This window comes from Ursus maritimus, unplaced genomic scaffold (assembly GCF_017311325.1).
Source record: "Ursus maritimus isolate PB19 unplaced genomic scaffold, ASM1731132v1 scaffold_36, whole genome shotgun sequence".
Lineage (NCBI taxonomy): Eukaryota > Metazoa > Chordata > Mammalia > Carnivora > Ursidae > Ursus > Ursus maritimus.
This window is the reverse complement of record NW_024426230.1, coordinates 717,876-743,083: the sequence shown is the minus strand read 5'-3', so window position 1 is coordinate 743,083 and position 25,208 is coordinate 717,876. Positions and strand designations below refer to the sequence as shown.

At 46.8% G+C, this 25,208-nt stretch overlaps 1 protein-coding gene and 8 non-coding genes across 9 annotated transcripts; 3 read left to right on the top strand and 6 right to left on the bottom strand.

Annotated features, from left to right (window-relative positions):
* Positions 1–38: 38 nt before the first annotated feature.
* On the bottom strand, positions 39–110 carry TRNAP-AGG. Its single transcript has one exon. It is a non-coding gene; the product is annotated as a tRNA-Pro (tRNA).
* Positions 111–938: 828 nt separating this feature from the next.
* On the top strand, positions 939–1,020 carry TRNAL-AAG. Its single transcript has one exon. It is a non-coding gene; the product is annotated as a tRNA-Leu (tRNA).
* Positions 1,021–3,435: 2,415 nt separating this feature from the next.
* On the bottom strand, positions 3,436–3,507 carry TRNAP-AGG. Its single transcript has one exon. It is a non-coding gene; the product is annotated as a tRNA-Pro (tRNA).
* A 307-nt stretch (positions 3,508–3,814) lies between these two features.
* TRNAT-UGU lies at positions 3,815–3,887 on the bottom strand. The gene has a single exon. It is a non-coding gene; the product is annotated as a tRNA-Thr (tRNA).
* A 7,211-nt stretch (positions 3,888–11,098) lies between these two features.
* On the top strand, positions 11,099–11,180 carry TRNAL-UAG. The gene has a single exon. It is a non-coding gene; the product is annotated as a tRNA-Leu (tRNA).
* Positions 11,181–14,410: 3,230 nt separating this feature from the next.
* TRNAY-GUA lies at positions 14,411–14,500 on the bottom strand. The gene is given in 2 exon segments: positions 14,411–14,446; positions 14,464–14,500. It is a non-coding gene; the product is annotated as a tRNA-Tyr (tRNA).
* Positions 14,501–15,144: 644 nt separating this feature from the next.
* TRNAT-UGU lies at positions 15,145–15,217 on the bottom strand. The gene has a single exon. It is a non-coding gene; the product is annotated as a tRNA-Thr (tRNA).
* A 1,650-nt stretch (positions 15,218–16,867) lies between these two features.
* TRNAP-UGG lies at positions 16,868–16,939 on the top strand. Its single transcript has one exon. It is a non-coding gene; the product is annotated as a tRNA-Pro (tRNA).
* A 6,470-nt stretch (positions 16,940–23,409) lies between these two features.
* On the bottom strand, positions 23,410–24,400 carry LOC103656316 (olfactory receptor 6S1). The gene is given in 3 exon segments (XM_008683681.2): positions 23,410–23,462; positions 23,465–24,358; positions 24,361–24,400. Coding segments are annotated over 3 exon segments (987 nt in total).
* Positions 24,401–25,208: the final 808 nt, after the last annotated feature.

Below are 25,208 nucleotides of genomic sequence, written 5' to 3'. Positions count from 1 at the left end.
GACCCCTGAAGCCTGATGGTGACGAAGGGAGAAAAACAGGGCTCGTCCGGGATTTGAACCCGGGACCTCTCGCACCCTAAGCGAGAATCATACCCCTAGACCAACGAGCCACACACGACTACTTTCCTATTTCTAAAGTTTAGTAAAGAAAATTTTAGCCACGTCCACAGTTGGCCGGAAGGTCTCCTTTTTGCAACTGTGGGCATGGGCTGACGCCTAGCGGATGAACCAACCACTGCAGGTTCCCTCGCCCCCTTTCCGGGCTACAGAGCCTTTTCGGGAGAAACCCCAGGCATCGACGAGAAGAATTTCGGCACGTTTAGGCTCCGGAGGCTGCGGGAGTGGTGGGAGGTCATCGTCTCAGGGAAGGTCCCGGGGGCGTGGGGAGGGGAGGACGCGCCTCGCCGGGAGGGCCGCCTACGGCCCGCAGGACAGCGGGGCGGTGGGAAGGCTCCTCCCGGCCTCGGCACACTGCAGACGGCTGCTGGGCTCGGCCAGCTCCGCGAAACGCGCCTTCCGGAAGCTTCCGCGTCTCCTCCCGGCGCGTCCCGGCGTCCCACCGCCGGCGGGTCCCAGCCAGACGCGGCATCGTCGGCGGAGCGACAGGTCTCGCCGCGTGACGCCCTTCGTGGGGGGCCCTGCGAGACCCGGGGGGCCCCGATTCTCCCGGGTGACTGGCCTGTGCCCCGCCCGGGGCAGGCGCTCCGAACACCTAGACCCCATGGAGGTTGTCCTGTCTCGGAACAGGACGTGTGGTTGGGCTCTTTCCACCAATCTCGAATACTGCAGCTTGAAAGAAGAAAGCCAGGCAGACCAGCCAGGAAGGAATGCAGAAAGAGATGCAAAACCCGGGAAAACTAGAAATAGATGAACCACGGAGTGGAGGGCAGGGGAAGAGAGGAAGGGTAGAGAATGTGCTAGTAGGTGCATGCTGAGCAGGTAGCGTGGCCGAGCGGTCTAAGGCGCTGGATTAAGGCTCCAGTCTCTTCGGGGGCGTGGGTTCGAATCCCACCGCTGCCATCCATTTTTGAAACCGTTTGTGACAGACAGCGATGACTGCCTTGGTGTAGCCACGTAGAGCAGTGAATCCCTTCGCCTTCCTTTCGCGCCCAACCGCTTTCCCTGACTGGTGGGAATCTGGGTATGCACCGTTTTGCAACTTCTCCTATTTCAGTCTTTCAAAGCTCAGAGTTCTTATTAAAGACCATAGTACCATCGCAACATTATAATGATGCCTTTGAACCCATGGTTTCCCCGAGGTCAAGTACTAGTCCTTTAGTTTCATCAACCTATAACCTTTGTTTTGCCTTTCTTCACTCAACCAGAGAGCAAAGTTTGATCGTTTGTCTTGTTATTGACAGTGTTCAAACGCTGAGGAGTACAAAAAAGATGAATAAAGCATAATGCTCGCCCACAAGGGAAGCCCACTGACCAACCTGGAAGAGGAAGCCATACCATTGCAAAACAGTCCTGAAACACTGTAAGACATCATCAAACAGAAGACAAGTGCCCTCTAAGGAAGGCAATGCAGTGACGGGAGGGTGCTGCGGGGCCAGTTCTGCCCTTAGAATAGCAGAGCTCCGGTTCTCCCATTACTAGCTGTGCGGCCTTAGGCGGGTGGCTTATGCTCCGTGTGCCTCAACTTCCCCACGTGTAAAATGGAGATAATGGGGCGCCTGGGTGGCACAGCGGTTAAGCATTTGCCTTGGGCTCAGGGCGTGATCCCGGCGTTATGGGATCGAGCCCCACATCAGGCTCCTCCGCTGGGAGTCTGCTTCTTCCTCTCCCACTCCCCCTGCTTGTGTTCCCTGTCTTGCTGGCTGTCTCTCTGTCAAATAAATAAAAAAAATCTTTAAAAAATAAAATGGAGATAATAATGCTGCATATCTCGGGGAACTTTCGTTAGTTCATACACGTAAGGTGCTTAGCGCAGTCTGGCAGTCAAAAAATATTAAATGTTTTCGTTACTTAAATACACATTTTGCGGTATTTAAGATCACAGGACCCACCCTTTCTTTTCTCCCATCTGGGTTGAAATTTTACTACAGGTTAGATGAGAAAAGATCAAACATTGTCTACAGAAAGCTTCAGAGAGCAAAGAAGTCTATATAAAAGTGTTATTTATCAATACATACAGATATTTGTAATTCTCGTGTCTGCAGATAAGCAATTTGGTACTTTCTCTCTGAGAAGAAGCCTGAATTGGGTTCCTGGGCCCAAGTGGAGAGATGATCAAGTTAGGCTGTCCATTTTTAATATAAGCCCATAGCTATGGTTCCGATCCTTTGGGGAGATTTTAATATGAGTCTACAGAAGCCAGAAATAAATGCCGTTTAATTGTGGCTTCTGGAGGCCAGCAGGTACGTCCAGGAATATGGCAACATTCATTCATTCATTTAGTCACACATTAATCACCCACTACATACCACACACAGTGCTGAGTGCTTAGGGCACAGCTGCAAGCATAATGAAAAATGTTGGCCTTCTGGAGCTTATATCCTAATGCGGGGAAAGAGAAGGAAAAAAGAAACAAATGTGCATAATCATGTCAAATACTGGTAAGTGCTGTGGAGAAAAAACATAATGTAGGGAATAGTGACCATTGGGGGCTATTCTGGAAAGGGTGATCAAGGAACTTGTCTCTAAAGAGATGACATTTGAGCACAGGAGGAATTAAAGAGGAAGTTACAAAAATATCTGAGGAAATAATATTCCAAGAAGAGGAAACAGCAAGTGAAATGTCCAGAACAGAAAACAAGGGCCATGTATCTGAGAAACAGTCAGAAGGCCAGTGTAGCCTGAGGGAGGAAGGGAGGAAGGAGGGAGGGAGTGGGAAGGAAGGAGGGAGGGAGTGGGAAGGAAGGANGGCAGGCAGGCGAGAGGGAGGGAGAAAGGGAGGGAGGAGAGAGGGACGGTAGGAGGGAGGGAGGGAGGGAGGGAGGAAAAGAAAAAGAGAAAAAAAAGACACTGCTATGTGACCACACGTAAAAACTCCTAGCGGCTAACGCATCATCCATTTGTAAAACGGTGGCAGCGTCAGCAGCAGCAGCCCCAGTTCCTTCGGAGGAAAGCAAGCAGCTCCGTATATTTGGCACGATATAAAGTTTCCAAGACAGTCCCCATACACCATTTGAGGTGACTGGCCGAGATCCCTGGAGTCAGGCAGGGGACGGAAAAGCGTTACCACTCCCGTTTCGCGTCGGATGCCCTCACAGGCGGTGGCATGCTCTGCTCTCCGACCTGCCCGTCTGCCTGTCTCCCCGGGAGAGTGGGGAAACACTTGGTCGGACAGAAATCAAAAGCTAGCTTGCGGCTGGGTCTACTTTGCTATTTCACATCAGTCAGAGAGCCTTCGATCGCAACTTTCTAAAGCAGAGTAGAGAGAACAAAATGCAGCGACGGAAATATTGGGAACAAGTCAGTGGAGGCAAAACAGGGCTCGTCCGGGATTTGAACCCGGGACCTCTCGCACCCTAAGCGAGAATCATACCCCTAGACCAACGAGCCGCCCTAGAGGCTGCTTTTAACTCTGCCTCAAGGCTCATTCCCGTCACTGGGCGTTTCCAGAAAAACTGTGTATTCGAGTGCCTTCTGTTGGAAGGAATGCGTGCTTGTTTACCAGGAAGCCTAAGCCTCCCGCTGCGGTGGAGCCGGAGCCGGAGAGCTGCAGGGGAAGTGGATCACGAACTGCCTGAACGTCTCCTCTGGGCTGCGGCCGGCCTGGGAGGTTCTGCGGCGTCGGAACCCTCCCTCTGACGGTCCTGCCGGCCTAGCTCCTGAGGAGCCCCACGAGATGCGGAGAAAAAAGGACCACAGGCCCCAGCGAGATTTGAACTCGCGACCCCTGGTTTACAAGACCAGTGCTCTAACCCCTGAGCTATGGAGCCTTCTCCTGCGTGGCTGTTTTCTAGCTCTCATCTTATACAAGCGTCTAGTAAAGCCAGCATCCCAGAGCATTAAATACAACTTGGACCCGAGCAAAAATCCCAGATAGTCTCCCACAAAATTAGATTTTCTTCCTGTCCCGTCAACTCCTCTAAAAGACTCCGTTTTGAGTACAGCCACTACCAGGCTGCCTTGTCGTCTCTCATCTTGATACTCTGCTGAGACATTGCCTCCTGTGCCTCTGGTGACCGGAAAGGAGGCGGGTATCAGAATTCCAGACACTTGGGCACACGGGAAACCCACCAGGGAAATAAGAGGCGTGTAGGGAGGGTGTCTGATGGGCACGGGACGCACTCCTTTCACTTAATATTGTGGTAAAATCTGGGGAAGGTGAAAAGAGGTTTACCACGGTTTTTTCCTTTCTGAATCCAGAGCCCCAAACCTTTATTTTGTATTTTGGAATTAATGCCTCCTTCACAAAGATTGAGGGGTTGGAGCAAGTAGGGAAAAGGGGTACTGGGGAGAAAGTTTAATCCTTCCTTAAAGACATAGACAGATTTATATACATCTTTGGTAGGAAAATAACATAATTTTTTAAAAAAAGGATTTTCACTTTTTGAAAACCTTGTTTATATAAGCTAGTTAACAGGAACTAAAAATTAATTAAGAAAGATCTCGTACTTTTTTCTTACTGCAAATATAATCACAGATGAGCACTCATTCATGCAACCCCAAGAAGTGAACCAATTCTGTTTAGTAAGATTTAGACTCTCCGCCCACACGCCTGCTCTTGTACCCACTGTTTTTTCATGTTTCCATTTGTCCGCGATCATGAAGTTTGTAAGAAATCTGTAAGCCTGTGATTCGTTGTGTTAGAGCAGGAGTTAGGTTGTAGCCCAGTACGTGGGAGGTCGGCAAGGAGGAAGCCATGGTCAGCCATGAGAGTCAGAGGCCTCTCCCGGTGGCACTCCACAAGCAGCAGGACCAAGCCAGACAGGCCAGGACGGCGGAGGCCAAGCCAAGAACCCCTGACCTACTTAGAAAGAAGTGGGAAACCCTGTTTCTCGCCCCAATTAATGAATATTCCACCCCCTAGTTAACAACTGCAGGTAAAAGATGGAAACCCAAACCCCAGGGACGCAGTGCTCTCTCTTGATTTCACTCTGGAGCTCGCCGGCTCTCGCTCTCGCATCTCAAGAGTGTATTTTTTGCCTTAAACTTTCCTGCTTGTGCCGCTCGCTCCTCTGCTGTGCTGCAGGTCTGTCCTTGAATTATTTCTCATGACAAGACCAAGAACCTTCCATGACTCCTTTGGTTCTGCCTGAGTTGAGGCCCCAGGACCCCAGGTCTCCACAGTGTAGAGGCCGCTTTCAGGCTGCAGGCTTGAGCAATGGAAACTTGATCAAGACAGAAGGGCCCGTGATACCCCCTGGCTGAATACAGACAGGCCTATCAGGTGACCCACATCAAAATATCCATAAGCTCACTGACCAATGGGCTCCTTACAACCAGGCACAGTTTCCAAAACAGGGAAATTCCAACCGTTCCCCATACCTCCTCACCTTCCCCCTTTAAATACAGCCCCCCCACTGCCTCCTTGCAGACAGTCTGTCCTTTGCTCTCCTGCCTGGAGCTCCCTTGAGGTGTATTCGGTAAACTTCTATCTCCTTTGTTCTGCTTCAGGTGAATTCTTTCACCTCAGGCGCCACTGGCTTCCACCAGACCATCGCCCCACACGTGGGGGCCCCCATCCGATAGAGAGAGATACCCACGCAGTTCACCTGGCAACGGTCGTGTCCTTGAATTTTCACTGTGTCAACGCAAAACAATATGCCGCCGAACTTACAGATTTTTAAGGAAGAGAAATCTCTAAATAGGCAAACTCAGGCATTTACGGCAATATTCTTGGTTCCGGGATGAGTCACGGAGAGGCAGGCCTCACGATGTCGTCCTAAGATAAGACGAACATATCCAAGTGTTCGGGGCTGAGAAGCTGATAGGATGTTCTGCGGCTTGACAACAGCTGCTGCTCCCAGGGCTCCCGGCATGCTCAAACCTCAGTCTTTCTCCACCAGACAATATCCTCCTTGTCTGCAAGGCCTTGAACTGACTGCTGTGCTCTGAAGGACCCAGAATCGGCTGCTGCTTCCCATTTGCCTACACAAAGGCATTTTGCTGGTGGAAACCTCCAAGGTAATCAGCATAGTCATTCCTTTGGACCTAGAGACAGGTGTCATCATTCTTAAGGAAATGGCAGGGTGCCTGACTTTTCCTCTGGGGCAAGAAAATCAAACCAAAACAAATGTAGACCCATAGGTGGTGTGTTCGGTTGGTGCGCGCGGACACCGACTACGTAGTGTAGTGGTTAGAAAACACCTGGGTCAGTTACTTAACCTTGCAGCGCGGAAATATCCTTGTTTTGGAAATGAGGGTTCATTACTATTACCATTGTTATTACCATCTTTCTTATTGTCCTTTTATTCAGAGACACTGGCCTTAGGCGAAATTGCTAACCAGGCAAAACTGTCTCCCCGACAGCTTTCTCCTCCTCCCGCCTGCTCGCTGTTGCTCTTCCTCTCTTATTCTCCCATTGCATTCTTGGCTCCTTTTCCCTTTTCCTAGACTCTGCCCCTCCTCCTCACCCTGCCACAACTCAGCAAGCTCACTTCTGTTCCCCTACGGACTGATCTCTTCCCTGTAAGCGCAGACTGCGTCTCCCACATCTAAAAGGAATTAAAAATGCTCAGAGGAGAAGCCGGAACAACAACCATGGGCCTGAGGTTTTTTGGTCTCTCCTTCACAGACATCATCTCCAGGGGCAGGGGCCTCACTCTCCTCACAGGATAGATGACCTTTTGCCCAACAGACCCTATCTACATGCAGTCTGTCTCCTGCCCCTGAAGTCTGACCCAGGACCTTACATCCACGTCTCTCATTCTTCAGCCAGCTCTGCCCTCTGCTCACTTGGCTTGGCCTGACTCAGGAGGTTCCCAGCCCATTCCACTGGCCCGGTCCAGAGAACAACATCAAAAAGGCATGTTGCAGAGTGCTCTGGCCAATTAGAAGTTCTTGACTTCTAACTTGACCCCTACTAGCGATCTTAGGATTGTTTTTAATTATTTTGTTTGTTTGTTTGTCTCTATTTCTTCCATTTTCCCTCAACTTTCTATTTTGCGAAATTTTAACTCCAGTGCGGAAATAAATGAAATCCAACTAAATGACGACAAGCAAAGGCTATATATTCAGAGCTTGCTGTCGCAAGGAGGTCATCGCTTCAGTTTGGGCAGACAGAAAAGGGAAAGCTTTATAGTGGGGAAAAAAGGAAGGCTTCAGGTGTGCCTCGATGGGAGGCTATTGGTATGGGGAAGCTGTAGAGAATCTCTCTAGAAGCAGGGAGTCCTATGGGATTGGTTAGGGGTGCGTATTTGGCTTTCTCTGGTTGGTCCTAAGTTGGAAGCAAGGACAAATATTGGGAAAGCTCTCAGTTACTAATCAAGTCTTACCCACTTGGGACTGATTGTTACAGGATTATTGCTTGGCTTCCTGGATTGTTACTAGAGATAGTGGTCTGAGTTCCTATAGGTCTGACTTAAAGAGAGTAGGCTGGTTTCCTGAGCTGATGAACACTGTAAGGGAAAAATACAAAATTAAAAATAAGAGGTTTGATTCTTCCTGTTGAAAATGAGAAAAGTGATTACCCTCCTCTCCTTTTCCTTTGAACATTTACTTTAGAAAACTTGCAAGTATAACACATCGCAGTATTTTGCATTATTGTGATGAATGATATAATTAACATGTGAGACCATATAGGAACTAAATATCTAAGTAGGGGCTCAATAAATGCTGAAAGAACTATCTGCTACATTCCTCGAAAGGAACATATTATTTACTAGGATTTAATGTTAGCGAGATTTTTACAGCACCTGCAGAAGGGGGCCGCAGGCCAATACCTGGGTGGCTCTCTGTTGGAGCTAGGGACACAACTTTACACTGCAGTGTAATGCAAGTCTTCGGCTGATCCAGAAGGATTCTTGTGGAAATGCAACCTATTGAAGTCAAACAAAACATAAGAGGAGACAAATCGTAACAAGGTAAGCATACTGGAAAGTGTGCTTGGATAAACTTTCAAATGCCCTAAATTGAGCATAGGGCATTTGATACACAGATTGGAACATGAAGTACTTCTCAACGTTCTCTCACCTTTGGGGAGCTTGTTAAGACTCCAATTCAAGAGGCCTGAGATCCTGCATTTCTAATAAGTTACCAGGAGCCGCTGATGCTGCTGGTGCCTGGACCGCACTATGAGTATCAAGGTCTTGAATTTCCTGCCTGTCTATAAATTTTCATCATCTGGACTATTAGCAAGGTAAGGATAGCAGAACACCCAAGGTTAAATTCTCCGGCAGTACTGCAGAATGCTAGAGTCTAGAACACGAGCATTCCGTGCTGAAGACGGAAGGGATAACCACGTGCCAGACAAACACATCGCATTTATCTGTATCCCACATCTTTCCAAAGAGGCGCTTATCTATTGCTTCAGATACAGGACAATAAAGTGGGTGGCAAAGTCGGTACCCCGCTGGGAAAGCTGCAACACCTGGCTTGTGAGTCTCTGGGCATTTCTTATTTGAACTGTCAGTCCAACATAGGATCCATTTCTTGAGGGGACTAGACCAAGGCACCTCCCTCCACTGAGGGACCCGTGAGTTCAAGGGAAGCATGAGTCCTCAGGCACTATGCAGGGACTGATCAGGGCAGCCATGCACCCTGGGTAGTAAAGGAACTGCAGCCAGGTACGGGGGACTGTGGTACCTTGTCTCCTGGTAACAAAGCGCTTTCGAGTCTGTCAGTTTGGATGCTGAACACGCAGTGTCCCAGGATCAAAGGGAGCTCTGCTGTAATGACCAGGTTCTTTCCTGTTGACTGGTTCTTTTTATGGCCTGATCAGGAAGGGCTCAGGTCACTTCCATCTCAGGAGAATCTCTGTTGTTGTTTTAGGTTAAAACATAGTTACAGAAACTGTGGTTTATTCAAATGTGTATGTGCCCTCACAGACACGGACACGAGTGTGATCACATCTGGAGATCTCACCCCAAGTGTCAATAAGACCTTCCCAAGACCTTCCCAAGACCCTGAGTTTCTTGTCTAGCTCAGTAGGAGGCATAATAGTTCAACCGATAGTTTAATTTTTTTTTTTATTTTAAATAGGCTCCACTCCCAACCTGGGGCTGGAATTCACCACCTTGAGATCAAGGGTCGCATGCTCCACCCACTAAGCCAGCCAGGCCCCCTCAACCTATATTTTAAATATTTGTTCTCTCCCTTCCCATTTCCTCCCTACTTCTTTCGAGTAATAAAAAGCCTCGGGTTCTTTTCTCCCTTTCGGACTCATGCTTCCTTCTCTTACTGAGAGAACACAGGTTCTCTCCACCTTGGGATTAACCCCAGTCTTCCCACAGCAGTCTTTCCAAAGCGGCAAAGACTTTTGCGTACTGCTGAAAGCAATCAGCTCACACTCATATTTTTCTGAGGATTCTGAAACACAGAGTGAAGTTTCTTAGAAGTACACTTCAGCCAAAAGGGCTGGCTACAGGTATTTGAGTCCCTCTGGCTCCAGTGTGTAGGGCGCAGAAGCCACAGCGTTGACCATTGCGCTGGACTGGATGGTGCCCCCTGGCCTTCGCTGCTGACAGCCGCCAAGCCTGCGCCTGGCTCCTGACTCTGGGAGCTTCTGGAGAGAAAAAGAACTTGGCTGGAGCCTAAGGGTGGACACCCATGTCTGCCCAGGGAGCTCAGAGTGCCCATGAGCTAGAAGTAGAGAGAGGAAAGCAGAAGGCATAAATGAGGCACTTAATATGTTGTCTGCAAGGAAAGGTCGGGGTGCAGTAGGGGTGCAGGTGGCAGGGTGAAGGGGGTATGGCCCAGCAGGCAGCGGGCCTGGAGGGGAGGGGATGCTGATGCGGAGCCCAAGAAGACGCCGCCTCTGACCCCGGTCGGTCCAGGACCCCTCCTTCGCAGGGCCCCAGCCTTCTCCTGATCCCTCTTCCCCGCCTTGGTCTACAGCCACCAGATGCTCCCTGCGCCCTATTTCCAAGCAGCTTTTCTAGAACTTCTTTTCTGTTCGTCGCCCCCTCCCATGGCAGCGAGGACGGGAGCTAGCTGGACCTTCGCCCCCTGAAGATCCAGTAAAGAACAACTTTTTCTCTCTCTGCGCACCTCCAGCCCCCGACCCTCAGGCCACCAGGACTTGGGGAAAGACCTCGGAGAGCCCTGAGGCAAGGAGAGGCAGGAGGAGGTCGGAGAGGGGGAGGAGGGGCCCCTGAAGTTCGGAAACGTAGACTCACAGGAGAATTTCTGGTTCCAGAGACTCAGAAACGGCCAACCAGAAACAGGAAAGAAAAAAAATATATATATATGGATAAGATAGAATCCAGGGCTTTGAGCCGAGTAGAGTTCGTGGTCAGGTGCGAGACCCCACTTTGGGTCAGGAGACGGCAGGTATCATCATGAAACTTTTTCCTAGCTTTCCCTCTGCTCCTTTCAAAAGAAAGCGCATGGAGCTAGTGGCGCCTGGACCCAAGGGAAGCCCGGAATCCACCCCTTCTGGGGCTGGGGACGCTCCTGGCATGCAGCCTCCCTGCGGGGTCACTTTGGTCCCATCTAAGGGAAATGGTTCGGTTACCACGGCCGAGCGGTGGTTACTGACCAAGAGGGCCGCAACTCCCCAGTCTCTCCGTTCTGACTGAACCTGCAGGAGGAGGCGACCAAGGGGCGCCCCGGAACGCGGTGGCGGGAGGGCCAGATCTGTGAAAGAGAGGGCGCCTCCTGCTGGATCTGAACTCCGACCTCATTCGCACTAACACTCAGGCACCGACGAATGACTCAACAGCGAGGAGCTCCTTATTCAATCTTCTCTAATCACCCGTAATAAGTCGCCAGCGGGGTTTTCTTTTCTGGGCCTTATTGCTTAGGTTAAAGAAAAGGTAGAAATCTTCCAAGGACATTCACACTAGTAATCGTTGGCTACCTTGTGGCTCACTTCCCAGGCGTGTGACAATACGATTCCTCCTTTCCTGCGTTTGCGCAGGTCCGCAGGGATGAATGAGAGCGCTGCGGGGAACCCTACTGACCATGAAGAAAAAATCCGAATTTTGAGCCCGACGCTGGGAAGGGTAAATAACTTAGTGATGGGAAAAAAACTCTTCTGGCAAGTGGTAGTGTGGCCGAGCGGTCTAAGGCGCTGGATTTAGGCTCCAGTCTCTTCGGAGGCGTGGGTTCGAATCCCACCGCTGCCAATACTGTATTTTAATCTAGCTACAAATCCCAAATACCCTTCTTTGTTAGAAGGGAGTTTGTAGAAGACTATCTAGCAGTAAGTATTCGAAATTCCTCTTCCCCACCGTAAAGTTCCTAGCGGACGCTAATTTCTCTATTCGCATGTCAAACCACCTCGGTTTACTGCTTGAGATCGTCCTGCTCTTCTGACATTCCCTCTCAGGCTTAGGATTTGCACCGGACCTTCCTCTTGTCTAGGCTTTTGCACTGCTTTTGTGTTCCCTCAATCGGGAACGTTTTCGGTCTTCCTCTTCTTCTTCTTCTTCTTCTTTTTTTTAATTTTAATGTGTTTTTATTATATTATGTTAGCCACCATACAGTACATCCCTGGTTTCTGATGTAAAGTTCGATGATTCATTAGTTGCATATAACACCCAGTGCACCATGCAATAGGTGCCCTCCTTACTACCCATCACCGGTCTATCCCATTCCCCCCACCCCCTCCCCTCTGAGGCCCTCAGTTTGTTTCTCAGAGTCCATAGTCTCTCATGCTTCATTCCCCCTTCTGATTACCGCCCCTTTCTTTATCCCTTTCTTCCCCTACCGATCTTCCTAGTTCTTAAGGTCTTCCTCTTCTAAAATCCACACTCACACTGATTCATTCTTATGACGTGGCTTAGGCATCATCTGGTCAGGAAGACATCCCAGAAATGTCCTGCCCCCCGCCCCCACCCCAATCATTCCGCCCCTGACACTCATTTAGGAGCTGCAGCTCTATGCTCTGAGAAGTAACCTGCACAGACCCGATTTGGGTTTTAATCACGTTACTTTTGTAATTGAATACGACGGATGAATGAGAAAGCCAATACTTACCAGGCTTCAAGCTCTCACTGGAGCGTCGCTGCTTTATGGGGTGGTGTTGGGTAGGTAAACAGCTATTTTGAATTTGACTCTGCAGGTGGGTTTGTGATTCCAAAACACTTCCAAGCTGATTCTTGGCTGACTCCTTGCGTGGGGCCCAGGGAGTGTGTGCCGTGAATGGTGTTGGCTTAGCCACTCCCCCGTTCCTTCCAATGAATCTACTTATCTCGGGACTGTCCAGGTCTCTAAACCACTTAACTGCAATACCTGTGCAGAGCCTGATTCAGTGTGCGAAAGAGGAGAGGATACCCTCAGGGACCCTTAGTGGTACCCTCTTAGAAGGGCTGTTGCACTGAACTTCTCAGCCGTTTACAGCCCCTGTTACTTACAGTCCTACTCCTGGATTTGAGCAGGCAGCTCCCTTGGAGAAGGCAGAGAATTTCCCGGGAGTGTCATGAGGAATGAGTGAAATGAGTGGAGGAGGGAACTAGGACTCTGCAAGAACCAAGGTCTCGGGGTTTTCATGCCACTCTTTGATTGTGCCCTCCTTTTTATGACTTCCCCCTCCTCATTCGAAATCCTCTCCCATGTTCTCCCAGGCCCCCTTCATTTCACTTTGATGACTCCTCTTTGGATGTTCCCTTCCTTTTCACCCACCTCTCACCAAGAAATATCTTGGGCACCTGAGGTTTTCACAAAAGAAACCACGTTTTTCTCAGAAATGGAGAGATTTCTCTCTTGGCCATGGGAGGATTCAGCGACAAGGCAGCCGTCTACAAGCCAATAAGCAGGGCATTGTCAGACACCAATCTGTCGGCACCTGGATCTCGGACTTCCCGGTCTGCAGAGCTGTGAGCAATACATTTTTGGATTAAGCCACAATGGTATTTTTGTTATAGCAGCCTGAGCTAAGACTAGCAGTTTTAGATTTACAGCAGAATTGGGTAAGAAAATACGGAGTTCCTACCTACCTTCTCTCCTCCCTACGCACCACACAGCCTCCTCGCTGTGAACGTCCTGCACTAGTGGATTGCATTCGCTGCAATGAGTGACCCAGCGCTTACGTATCATTATCAACCCCAGCCCACAGTGTACATTAGGATTTACTCTTTGTATTATGCACTCCATGGGTTTTGACAACTGTGTAAGTGACATATATCCACCATTCCACTCTAGAATCGTACAGAATAGTTTCACTGCCCTAAAAACTGTGCTCTGCCAATGCAACCCCCCAACCATTGGCGACCACGGATCGTTTTACTGTCTCCATAATTTTGCATTTTCCGGAATGTCATATATTTGGAATCATAGCCTTTTCAGATTGGCTTCTTGCACTTAGTGGTATGCATTTAAAGTTTCTCCATATCACTTCATGGCTTAATGTCTCATTTCTTCTTAGTGCTGAATACATATGTCCTTTGTTTTAATGTACCACCGTTTACTGTGGTTTTTGTGTGGACGTACTTTTCAATTCATTGAGGGAGTTACCTAGAAACGTGATTCCTGGATTACATGATAAGAGTGTGTTTAGTTTTGTGAGAAACTGCCAGAATGTCTTCCACAGTGGCACAGAGTACGTTTCAACTTTATTTTGTAAGGTTAAAACACTGTGTTTTTTAATTAATGTAATGCATACAAATGATATGTTTTGAAAAAAACCCAAAAATATAAAGAATACAAATCACCCACAAATAACTATATCTTGCCATATTTCCTTTTTTCATGTATAAATGATAAGCTTATAGAAGTAGAATAGAATTCTTGACCAAACACTATGAATTTTAAGGTTCCTGATTTATAACGCCCAGTGCCCTCGAGAAAGTAGGGACATTCTACAAGAATGTCATAACTACGTCCTGGTCAGTATTAAATAGCAATCAACATTTTCTAATTTGGAGATGAAACCGTATCCTCTCGTTTAAACCAGTATTTCTTTCTTATTAATGGAGGAACATATGCATTTGCATATTTAATCTTTTGCATTGTTCATCTCTATTGTGTATTTATCCTCTCCAAGGGTAGCCTTTCTAATGTGTTTCTCCTTAACCTCTGATTTCTCTAGTGTACATTACTCGCCCTTATGAAAAAGCGTGGGTATCTGGTGAGGTTGAGGGATGTTACCCCAATATTCAATCAACGTAAACTGGTCCCAGAGATTAGGAGATAACAGATCCAAGTCTTATACGAAAGCCATTAGTTCACATTTGGAGTAAACCAAACCACATCTACTGCATAATCAGAAAGAAGATAAGTGAAATTAAGTTTCTTGGCAGGCAGTAAGTTGCTCTCTTATTGCCTGAAAATAGAATCATAGTAAATGTTTCAGGTCATCCGGCTGGGAGGATAGAATTTTCAGGAAGTAGGGGCCATCGTCAAAATGCAATGCACCTCCTTCGAGCCGGAATCGAACCAGCGACCTAAGGATGACAGCAGCTGTTCCCTCTACAGTCCTCCGCTCTACCAGCTGAGCTATCGAAGGGCACAACAACTGTGCCTTAATGTAGATTTTTGTGGAAATAGTAACAGCTAGTGAGCCATCTGGCCTCTTTGTATCTGAGGTTCGGACTAAGATGACGCCCACCAAGTCCCCACAGAGTCTTATCTATAACAAATCGAATCCCGAGGAGTAGCCTGGGGTGTAGGACGCGGACTCTGAGTCTGAGAAAGTGAGCATGGAAGCAGCACAGAAGCCCAATGGGGCGTAGCTTCTGGACTACACCGCAGGATTAACCCGCCAGCGGGTCGCTCCACAGGCGCAGGAGAAACCCGGCGCCCGGCTGGCTGCACTCGGCAGGTGCACAGGACTCCATGCCGCTGGGGTCAAAGCTGTCAATGGGCCTAAGTTGCCCTGTTCCGCAAATACGGAGGTGTGGAGTCGTGCCGACCCAGTCTGTGTTCTAGCAGAGACTTGAGTAACCTGGTTCCTCTCCTGCTTACTGAACGGTACAGACACCTCAGTTTTACCTCGGTATCACAGGAGCCCAGATTCTGTGATCTTCTGTCCTGGATCTCTAGGATCTGATTATCCCAGAAAGACCACGAAGTGCTTTTTCCCTCCAAGTCCTTTTCAATAAGTGGACAAAAACGGAGAATAACGTTGGGGGAAAACCAGCGTCACACCTTAGGCTCCAGCGAGATTTGAACTCGCGACCCCTGGTTTACAAGACCAGTGCTCTAACCCCTGAGCTATGGAGCCAACCCACAGCCTAGTTCTTACCATTGAATTCTTTTGTTTTAAAAAAACTGCAGTTAACTGACTTTACATCTAAATAAAGTTTAACAGACAATTCAAACTTGAAGGGAATTTGTTTTGAAGGAAGTACCTTCAAACAAGGGAGTGATGAAGCAACATGTCCTGGACTAGGCCTAAACTAGGATGTACGTCTCTCCAAGAGCAGGGCAAGCCCCATAGCACACTCTGGTCAGCCTTGGTCCTGACAAGTCCCTGAGCTCCGGCCACAGCAGGGCCAGAGTGGAGGGAGGCCTGAGGTCAAGTGGCGTAGGGTGAGGGTGCCTTACGGAATAGAAGGGTGAAAGACATGGACGGCAGCAGCCTCACTGTCTCCAGTCTGCTTGGGCTCACACAATGAACTGCTCCAGCTCTTACAGATTACGATGGGGTTGTTTTATGTTTTATTTTGTTTTGCTTTGCTTTGTTTTAAAGGGAGGTGGCTTTCTCTAAGCACAGTTCATACCCCTCCGACCCTCAGAATTTGGGGGTGGAGGCAGTGAGAACCGGAAGGCATCCAGACCCCCCCTGCTCCCTCCCCAAGCCTTTCAGGCAGAATCAGGCTGTCACAGTGGACCCGGGCCTGAGATCCCTCCAGGTTTCCTGAAGCAGAAGCTGGCTAAAAGAGAGCGAACCCTTTCCTCGGTCCTTTCACGCTCTCTGCTGACAACTTGGAGTGCGAGAGGCAGCTGCTTCTCTCTGGGCCGCCGTGCTCTTGTAAATGCCCAGCCTAAAGTCCAGAACAAATAGAAAGTGGCGACTTGTGGGAGGGTTGGAAGGGAGCGCTCCTCTTTTCCTTTTCTCTCCTCTGGTAGCTCGCCCAGGAGTCTGGTGCCTGGTTCGGGAGATTCAATAGCTATTCACCGAGTTTGCACCCCGTGCCAGGAACGTGTTCGGCGCAGGGTAGACAATGTGACCAAGGCAGGCAAGCCAGAGCCCATGAACTTCGGTCCCCAAGCAGAAAGCCTTGCAAAGTAAGGACAACGCCCTCCCTTCCCTTTCCACCCACCACATTCCGGGTGATAGAGAAGCGGTCTATAGGGGAGGTCCAGCCTTCTCTAAAGAGGGTATGGGAAGGGGGCAACTCTTCCCCGAGGTCACCTTCTGCCCGCCCTCGAAGGGTGCCTTAACGCTAGACCTAAAGCACAAAGTTTATTAAATAAAGCTGAAAGGAAACAGCAAAAGCGTTTATGCAAGTGTTGAGAGAGAGAGCCGAGTGGACTAAGGCAGTGGTTCCAGGATTTGACCTCCACGGGGGCTATAATGTCCAGTTCCTCCGCTGGTCCTGTGGGTAACCTTTGCCTCTTAGTGAGGTCGGTGGCTCTTATTGGTCCTGTGTCCTTACACCCCGGGACGCCTGCGATGGCTCTGGTCCCAACCGTGTAAGGCGCCAGACCCCACCTCGGAAGGGCCCAGGACAGACTCGCAGCTCAGCCCGAACTGCTTCATGAACATTCCTACCCTGCAACGCCGTGGCTCGGGTTCCTCCCAATGTGCACATTGATGTTCTTGGGGTCTGGAGGAAATTGCTGGGTTTGTGAGCTGCATCAAAAACAGCGTGATGCAGCTAACAGGATGAATGAACATTCCAAAAGAGAAAAACTCACCTTCAGGGCTGGCTCGTTGGTCTAGTGGTATGATTCTCGCTTTGGGTGCGAGAGGTCCCGGGTTCAAATCCCGGACGAGCCCAGTTTTGTTTTGTTTTTTCTTTTTCTTTTTTTTCCTCTGCCTCCCCTGTAGAGTCAAAGAAAGCCAACACCGACCAAATCTAAATCCACCTAGGCTGAGGTCAGTTCCAGCCTGGTTCTGTTTCGAGATCAGCTTCCGGGCAAGTTGGACCTTCTGTGTACCGATACAAGGACAACGAAGATGCTACCGCGAACCAAGGGCTTCACGAGATCGGGCTGCCCCCGTCTGGCTCTGACAGGTTCTTTTGTCAGGAATAGCTTGCTCCGGCGGTTCTTACCCAGGCACTTCGCCGGGAAAAAAGCTAGTGCCCTTCTCGCGAGGGCATTGCGCACGGAACAGAGCGGTACCTGGAGGTGTGCTAGGATGGCAATGCCGGACCAGAATCCTCTTCCAGAGGGCGGGGTCCGCGGCAGCGATCCCTTCGCGGTGCAGAATCTAGCCCCCGCCTGGGAGCCCCAGCCTGGGTGAGGAGCGCGACTGCGCTGTTGGTTCCGGACACCGTCTACCCCACAGTCACAAGCGCCCTGGCAGTCTTCCGGATAATGCAAAGCTGCGGACTGGGGACCCTTGCGCTCCGAAGGCGCAGACATCCATTCCATCCAAAGAGCCCAACTGAATGTTTTCCAAGACTCAGTATAACGTAGTGATAAGTCGCCTTGCCATTTCCAGCAAGAGTCCACCAGACCCGTTAGTGCTCTTTGATTGCTTACCTGGAAAACCAGCGGGCTGCCGTGTGAGGTGTCTCCCTGAAACCTTACAGTGTGGTTGATTTCGGTTTGCAGAAGTAGCCCAAACCTGCTGGAATCTTCTGAAACAGCTTGTACAAGGGCAGTCTCTGATTGGATTTCTGACTGATTCTATCATATTTGTCCTTTCCCAGGTTCCTATCTTGGAAAGGTTATGTGGCCAGGCAAGAATCAAGGGGTTTGTGATTGGTGATTGGAAGGAGGGAAAAGAGAGGGCGGAATCTGCCGGGATGCCCTGGCTACCAGTTGGTAGCCCGTCAGAGTGTGATGTAGCTAGCCTGGGCTTTCATGTGTTGGGTGCGTTTGCTCCTGGGAGATGCGCAGTAGGAAGCTGCAAATAAAGTCCTGGCGTTCAGGAGAAAGAGTCAAACCGGAGAAGGGAATTTTTAGAATTAAAACCATAGTAATTGTGTGCGTGGTGGCAGGTGGGAGCTACACTTGTGGTGATCACGACATAATGTATCGACTTATTGAATCACTGTGTTGTGCTTCTGAAACCAATGGGACAGTGCGTGTCAACTACAATTTAAAAAATGAACCCACAAGGTGGTGGTGAACATTGGCTTGGAGAAGAATGCACAGGAAAGGTCATTCACAGAGAAAGAATTTAAGGACAGGCCCTGGTGATCACCAGTGTGTAAAAAAGTTGAGAATGGAATCCTGTGAGTGGAGGAACTGGAAGAGGAAGCATGATGGCAATCCCTTGCCCTGACAGCTGATTTGATTCCTCAAGGGGCTGTTGACTGCCTTTACCAGCTTAAAAGCAGAAAGCGTAGGGAAGCTGACAGGGGTGGGTTGAAGAAGGAGGGAAAGTGTGGACACGTAGGTAAAGAATTCTTTGTAGGAGTTTGGCTGTGAAGGGGAAGACCTAGACCTTTCATGGTTGGCTTGGATGTCTCAGGGTAGTTCATGATTATTTAGTGGATCCTTTCTTTCCCTGCCCTCAGGACTAGGCAAAGGTTTCTTGGGGTATCGAGGACTCTCAGGGACTTTTATGACCAGCACAGATGAAAGTGGCACCACTACTCCTCCTATTACCGTGGTAGGAGGCAGGAATACTGGCCGGGCTTACAATCAAGACAGGAAGAACTCAGCAGCACTTGAACAAAGGCACAGGAGCAAATTAAAGGGGACTAGCTCATGGCCTGAGGAGGGAGGTGAAAGAAGGAAAGCTGGTTCTGAAAAGCAGAAATAGTTTTAAGATGATCTTAGGTGGGAGAGAGGTATGGGTTTCAGAACCCAAATAATGGTTGTATTGTCTGAGGTTCTTAAGGGTCTAAGTCTATCTATTGATTCTTAGAGTCCTGGTTGCTTTTTTTGTTTTATTTTGTTGTAATAGAACAGCTTTTTAAATAATATTGATTATAGGAGCTGATGTGAGCCTTTAGTACTCTACACTATTATCAACGTGACACCCCCACCTCGAATCATGCAAAAAGGTCCCCGGCAAATCACCAGTGAGCATGGCTATTTGACCCTTATCCAGCCCTTATGTCATTTGTCCCTTCAAAAAAACGATGTGATGAGATTTTGCTGTGTTCCAAATTACCAGGCACTCTTCTTGGCAAGAAAAACAAACTCAGGTAGGACCCGGTCTCTGTCTTCAAGGCATTTTTCAAAATAATGGGAAAACAGGGAAAATGGTGCCATTGCCAGAGCAAGTATATCATTAAGGATTCGTAGATTTGCCTATTCTGGATATTTCATGTGAGTTGAATCATACAATACGTAGTCTTTTGTGACTGGCTTCTTTCACTTAGGACTATGTTTTTAAGGTTCATCCACGTTGTAGCATTTATCAGTACTTCGCTCCTTTTTGTCAAGTAATATTCTGTTGTATGGATAGACCACGTTTTATTTATCCGTTCATCAACTGATGGGCACTTGAGTTGTTTCCACTTTTCAGCATTATAATGCTGCTATGGATATGGTGTACAAGTTTTTGTGTGGACACAAAAGTTTTTATTTCTTCTGGGTATATACCTAGAAGTGGAATTGATGAGTCATATGCAACTCTATGTTTAAGCTTTTGAGGAACTGTCAGATTTTTCTAGTGGATGCACCAATTTACATTCCCACTAGAAGAGTATGACTGTTCCATTTCTTTACATCTTCATCAATATGTATTAATGTCTTTTCCATTATAGCCATTTCAATGGTTATGAAATGGTCTCTCGTGGTTTCATTTGATTTCCCTGATGACTAACGATGTAGAGTTTCATGTATTTATTGACTATTTGTATAACTTTGTATGTCTCTTCGGATCCTTTACCCATTTTTAATTGAGTTCTTTGTATTTTTGAGAATAGATGTTTTTATATATTCCGGATACAAGCCCTTTTTCAGATGTATGACTTGCAACTACTTCCTGCCGTTCTGTGAGGCATCTTTTTCGCTGTCTTGAGAAGTGTCCTTTCAAGCACAAAACTTTTTGATTTTGATGGAGCTCCTGTATGTGGGTTGTTTGTTTGTTGGTTGGATTGCGAGCTTATGTTCAAGAAGACTTTATCTAAGGGAGTCTTGTACCATCTGTGTTGAGGTGCGACCCTCTTCAGAGATGTTGAATCCATTCTGCCCATGGGTGTTATTAACTGAGAATAATGCTTATATGAAGGTACTAGCTTGTGGTTTCCCAGATGACACAAATATTCATAATGTTTTTTCATAATACCTAATTTTTTAAAGTTTTTATCTTAATTCTAATACAGTTAACCTACAGTGTTATAGTAGTTTCAGATGTACATACACTCAACACTTCCATACATCCCCCAGCGCTCACCGAAGCCAGTGTCCTCCTTCATCCCCATCACGTGTTTCACCCATCCCCCCCCACCTCCCCTCTGATAACGCCAGATGACGCAACTTTTGTGTATGAAGACAGAGCTTCAGTTAAGAATTCTCAAAGATGACTTTTTCCTAGAAGCTGACAGATTTGTTGATTGCTGCAAGGCAAATTTTTTCTCACCTACTGTCTCACTGATAATAACCCTCTAGTGTTGGAGCTGTGTGTGCGAGGTTCCATTTCGAACAGTGCTGGAGTACGCTTCATGCGGGAATGAGCACTAACACCCACGCTGCTTACCTGAGTCTAGCGTCTCTCTCAGGGCGGTGGCAGTCATCTGCTCGTGAGTCTTTAATCCATTCAACAAATATTTCCTGGGCACATTCTATGGACCAGGCTCTGCTCTACGTGTTTGAAATACATTCTTATTTTCACCTTCCTCTTAATTTGTGACTTCTAAGAATAACTTTACAATTAGCTAATATTTAACAGCTTTATGGAGGAGGATACACCTGCAAAACCAAACCAGGTAGCTGGAAATGTGGCCAGAAAACCAGGCAAGTTCTTTAGGGAACCAAAGAACAAAGCTATTTTAAATAAGAGTCCAAGATCACTTGTGCGAAGTGCTGCTGACATTCAGACGAAGAGTAGACAATTCTTTATGGAACAGGAACTTGTAAAATGAGATTGAAAAAAAATTGCAATATTTTTTTAATTAAATAAAAAAAGAAAATTGCAGATTGCTTCCTAGTACGATTTTTATTGTGATATTTCCATTCCTAATCACATTCAATTACCTAATGTTTGCTCTTATGTTTTATTAGTAAAATGCCATTTTGTCAGACCCACTTTTAAATTTTACAATGGTCTTATTATATTTTGACCTAAGTCATATATACATGGATATATAATCTTAATTTTATTTTTACATATTAATATAACTATATATTATATACTAATATAATTTTATTATAAATTATAGCATCTATATCTATACAGTCTGTGAGTTCCTTGGTGGCAGAGACCATATATGTGTATCTCTTCTTAGCAACTTATTTCCCAGAACATGGTACTTGATAAACTTTTGTTGAACTGAGTCCCAAGTAATTTCCTACAATAAAGCAATTTTGAAAATAGATGGTTTAATGCACTTTCCTGCCAAAATATGGGGGCAGTTCCTTCCAAAAATATTATACACTGTTACATGAATTCCTCTCCTTGGCCAATGTCTGGGATTGGCTTCAGATTTTTGGCACTGTGAAAGTAGGGAGTTTTTAAGGCAATAGCTCATCTCCTCTCTGGGCAGCAGTCCTAGATCACTCCAGAAGAATTCTTTTTCCTTTTCAAACCACAGGTCATTCCTTCCATTCCTTTCGTTTTCACTCAGAAATACTTTGGGGATTGAAATAGTTCGTGTGTGTGTATTATTAATGAAATGAGATGGAAGCATGACTATTTCCAGTGCCCACTGAAGCTTTATGGCCATCTCTTTGCATGCTAAGGCTCAGCTTGCCAATTTTGTGGCAGTATTTTGAGGTCGACGTGCTGAGATACTTGTATATATATGAGCATTGTCTCTATGTATACAAGCACACTCTAACATGGGATCGATCCCCATTGATAGTCTCTGAAAACTTCTCTAACAAGAAAATACTAGAGAGGGTAAATCAATTTTCCTATGATCTCCAAAGTTGTTTTGTAAATCCCCTTGTTATCCCTATTCCTTTGAATTATTATTTGTCTCTCAGTCTTCTCCTCTAAAATCAAAGCTGCTTGAGGTGAGGAACCATTTCTTGCTCATCTTAGCACATATCGGAATATCTGACAAAGATGCTTCACAGACCTTTGCCAAACAAATGTGTAAATAAATGAAAAAAAGTGAGTGAATAAATAAGCGAATACTTGCCCAAGACGTCCAAAGGCACCACGAGTAGGAATCCTCACTCCCTATCGAATATCCAGTGAGGAGCATAAAATGTACCCCAAAGTCTGGCTCCTGGTTGGTACAGCAGTTGGCATTCATAATTCTCTGATATTAAAGGTCTTTGTCCCAGTTCCAATTCTACTAAAAACAAAACAAAATTGAACACAACAAATAAAAGAATGTCAAAAGTGGACAAAGGAAAGGGACGCAATCCAGTGAAAAAAATGAGTGGTAGCTTTAATTCATCTTTGTAATACAGTGCAAATTAGAAAACCACATCAAATGCTATTATTCATGACCTTTCTCTTGGATCTGCTTTTGGAAAGACACCTAGGATTACTGTGGAGAAGTGAGTCCCTTTTCAATTTGCTTTACCTCACTTCCACATGACGGTAAACACAATGTTTTTCATAAAGTGTATATGAAAACACACAAATAATCCATTTATTCTATTTTTATTTAAGATTATAAGGAAATTTTTCTTAAGATTCTTGGTTTTCATAAACAACTGAAAGACTCTACTAAGAACTTTAATAAGTTTTTAACTTTCGGCAAGTTCACAAATAGATCTCTCAAAGAACTGGATTAAAACGATGGATCCTTTTCCCAGACAAATGCATGTAAGGTCAAAAACATAAAATTTACATACTAATGGGACTTATACATTTTCTTTTTTTTTTTTTCCCCTTCAAATTTTATTTAAATTCTAGTTAGGCAATAAGTTTTCTGAAGCCCATCCTTAGACTCCCTGGTGATCATCGACCCTTAGGTTAAGTTGTCACAGATTGGAGGATCTTATGATGTAATGATGGTATTGATTATGCTGTATCAATAATAATATGGATTTATAGATGAGACAGAGTCAAGGAATTTTGCTTGAAAGAGAAGGGCAGCCTTGATGACTTTGGAGTTCTTCCGTGGGTCCAGAATTTGGTCATTTGGTGATGTCCATGATGACCATAGGAAAGAGAGGGACAATGGAGAAGACTTGGACTCAGGACTGGTTATAACACTCCCTTCACATCACTGTCTTCCTATTGAAACTCTTAGCAAGTAAAAGATCCCCCAAAGGTCTGCTCCCACCTTCCTAAACATATCCTTCAAAGCTTCCTTGACTCGCTTATTGCGTAAGGCATAGATGAATGGATTCAGCGGTGGTGTCACAAATGTTGTTACCACGGTTGCTGCCCAGTTAGTATCCACAGAGCCACTCTGTGATAGTCGCACATAGAGAAAAATGGCACTTCCATAGAAGAGGGTCACCACCATCAAGTGGGAGGTACAGGTGGAGAAGGCCTTCTGGCGACCTGAAACAGAGGGGATGCGCAGGACAGCCAGAACTATGTGGCCATAGGACACAGCAGTAATCATCAGTGAGGACACAATGACAAGAGAGGCCAGGACAAAGTCAGTTTCCTCCAGTTTCTTGGTGTTGGTGCATGCCAGGCGGAGCAGTGGGCCACTGTCACAGAAGAAGTGCTGCACCACACCATCCTGTTCACAGAAAGGAAGTAAGGCCACAGCCACTGTGGAGCCAAGCACAGGGAAAAGTCCCCCCATCCAGCAGGCCAAGGCCACCCAAGAGCACACAGTGCCATTCATGAGCAGGGGATAGTGCAGAGGGCGACAGATGGCCAGGTAGCGATCCACAGACATGACAGCCAACAGCAGGAACTCAGAGGCCCCAAGAAAGAAGTAGAAATAAAATTGAGTAGTACACGCAGCAAAGGAAATAGTGTGTTGCCTTGAGAGGAAATTGCTCAGCATCTTGGGAATGATGACGGAAGTGAACAAGATCTCTAGGCAGGACAGGTTACCCAGAAAGAAGTACATGGGAGTCTGCAGGCGAGTGTCAGCTCCTACCACCCCAATCAACACGTTGCCTGTTAGAGTCAGCAGATAGACAAGAAGGAAGACAGAAAACAGTTCCGCTTTTGTGTTATTGAGATTCGGGAAACCTGCCAGATGAACTCGGTCACACCACTGCTCTGGTTCTTGCCCGGAGCCATTCTCTTTCCCACCTGTGTGACAACAGGAACCTGATCCTGGTGAGGACACGTCTTCTCCAGAACAATCCTGAAACTTCTTGTATTGTGATATGGCGCACATATCCCCACTTTCTCCAATCCCTGTTAAGATCTGAAGAACCTGAGGTCCTCATCTAATTACTTTTAAACCTGGAGAAGATTTTCCAGAAAGGGTAGCTAACACTTATGTGTAAAAATGCCAGGAGCCTCCATTCTTAGATCCTAAATGGTGATGCCTCATTTTTATAATAATGAGATCATTGACCATCTGAGTTGGACAAAAATATCAAAAAAATAATTTCATGAAGAATATGATTCCCATTCCACCAGGATCAGGACTTGAGTAGGCTGCATAGCTTTGAATTCCATCATCTCCATTTTCTAGCTGAGTAGCCTTGGGAAAGTTATGTAATCACTCCTGCGTTTCTCAATCGTGAAATGCTATAAGAAGCAAGTGAAATAAGAGTGCAAAGCGTTCAAAAGACTTTTGAGCACTTAACTGAAAAACGATGTGGTAGAGAAAGCCGTATAAGTTAGGGCACCAGACTCTAGACTTGGCTTGCTATTGCCCTTGGAAGGTGATTGTCGCACCCAGCTGGTTTGTCCTTCAACTGCTTGGCTGTGGAATGAATCATAGCAATGTAGGTCATTAGTACATCTATTATATAAAATGACCTTTTTCATGGAGAATTTCCCCCAGAACTTATGGATCTAACTGAACTAAGCTTATCATAAAATGCTTGCTTATCTAAAGCAAGTTATGGTATGTTTGAAAGAGAGAATAGGGCTA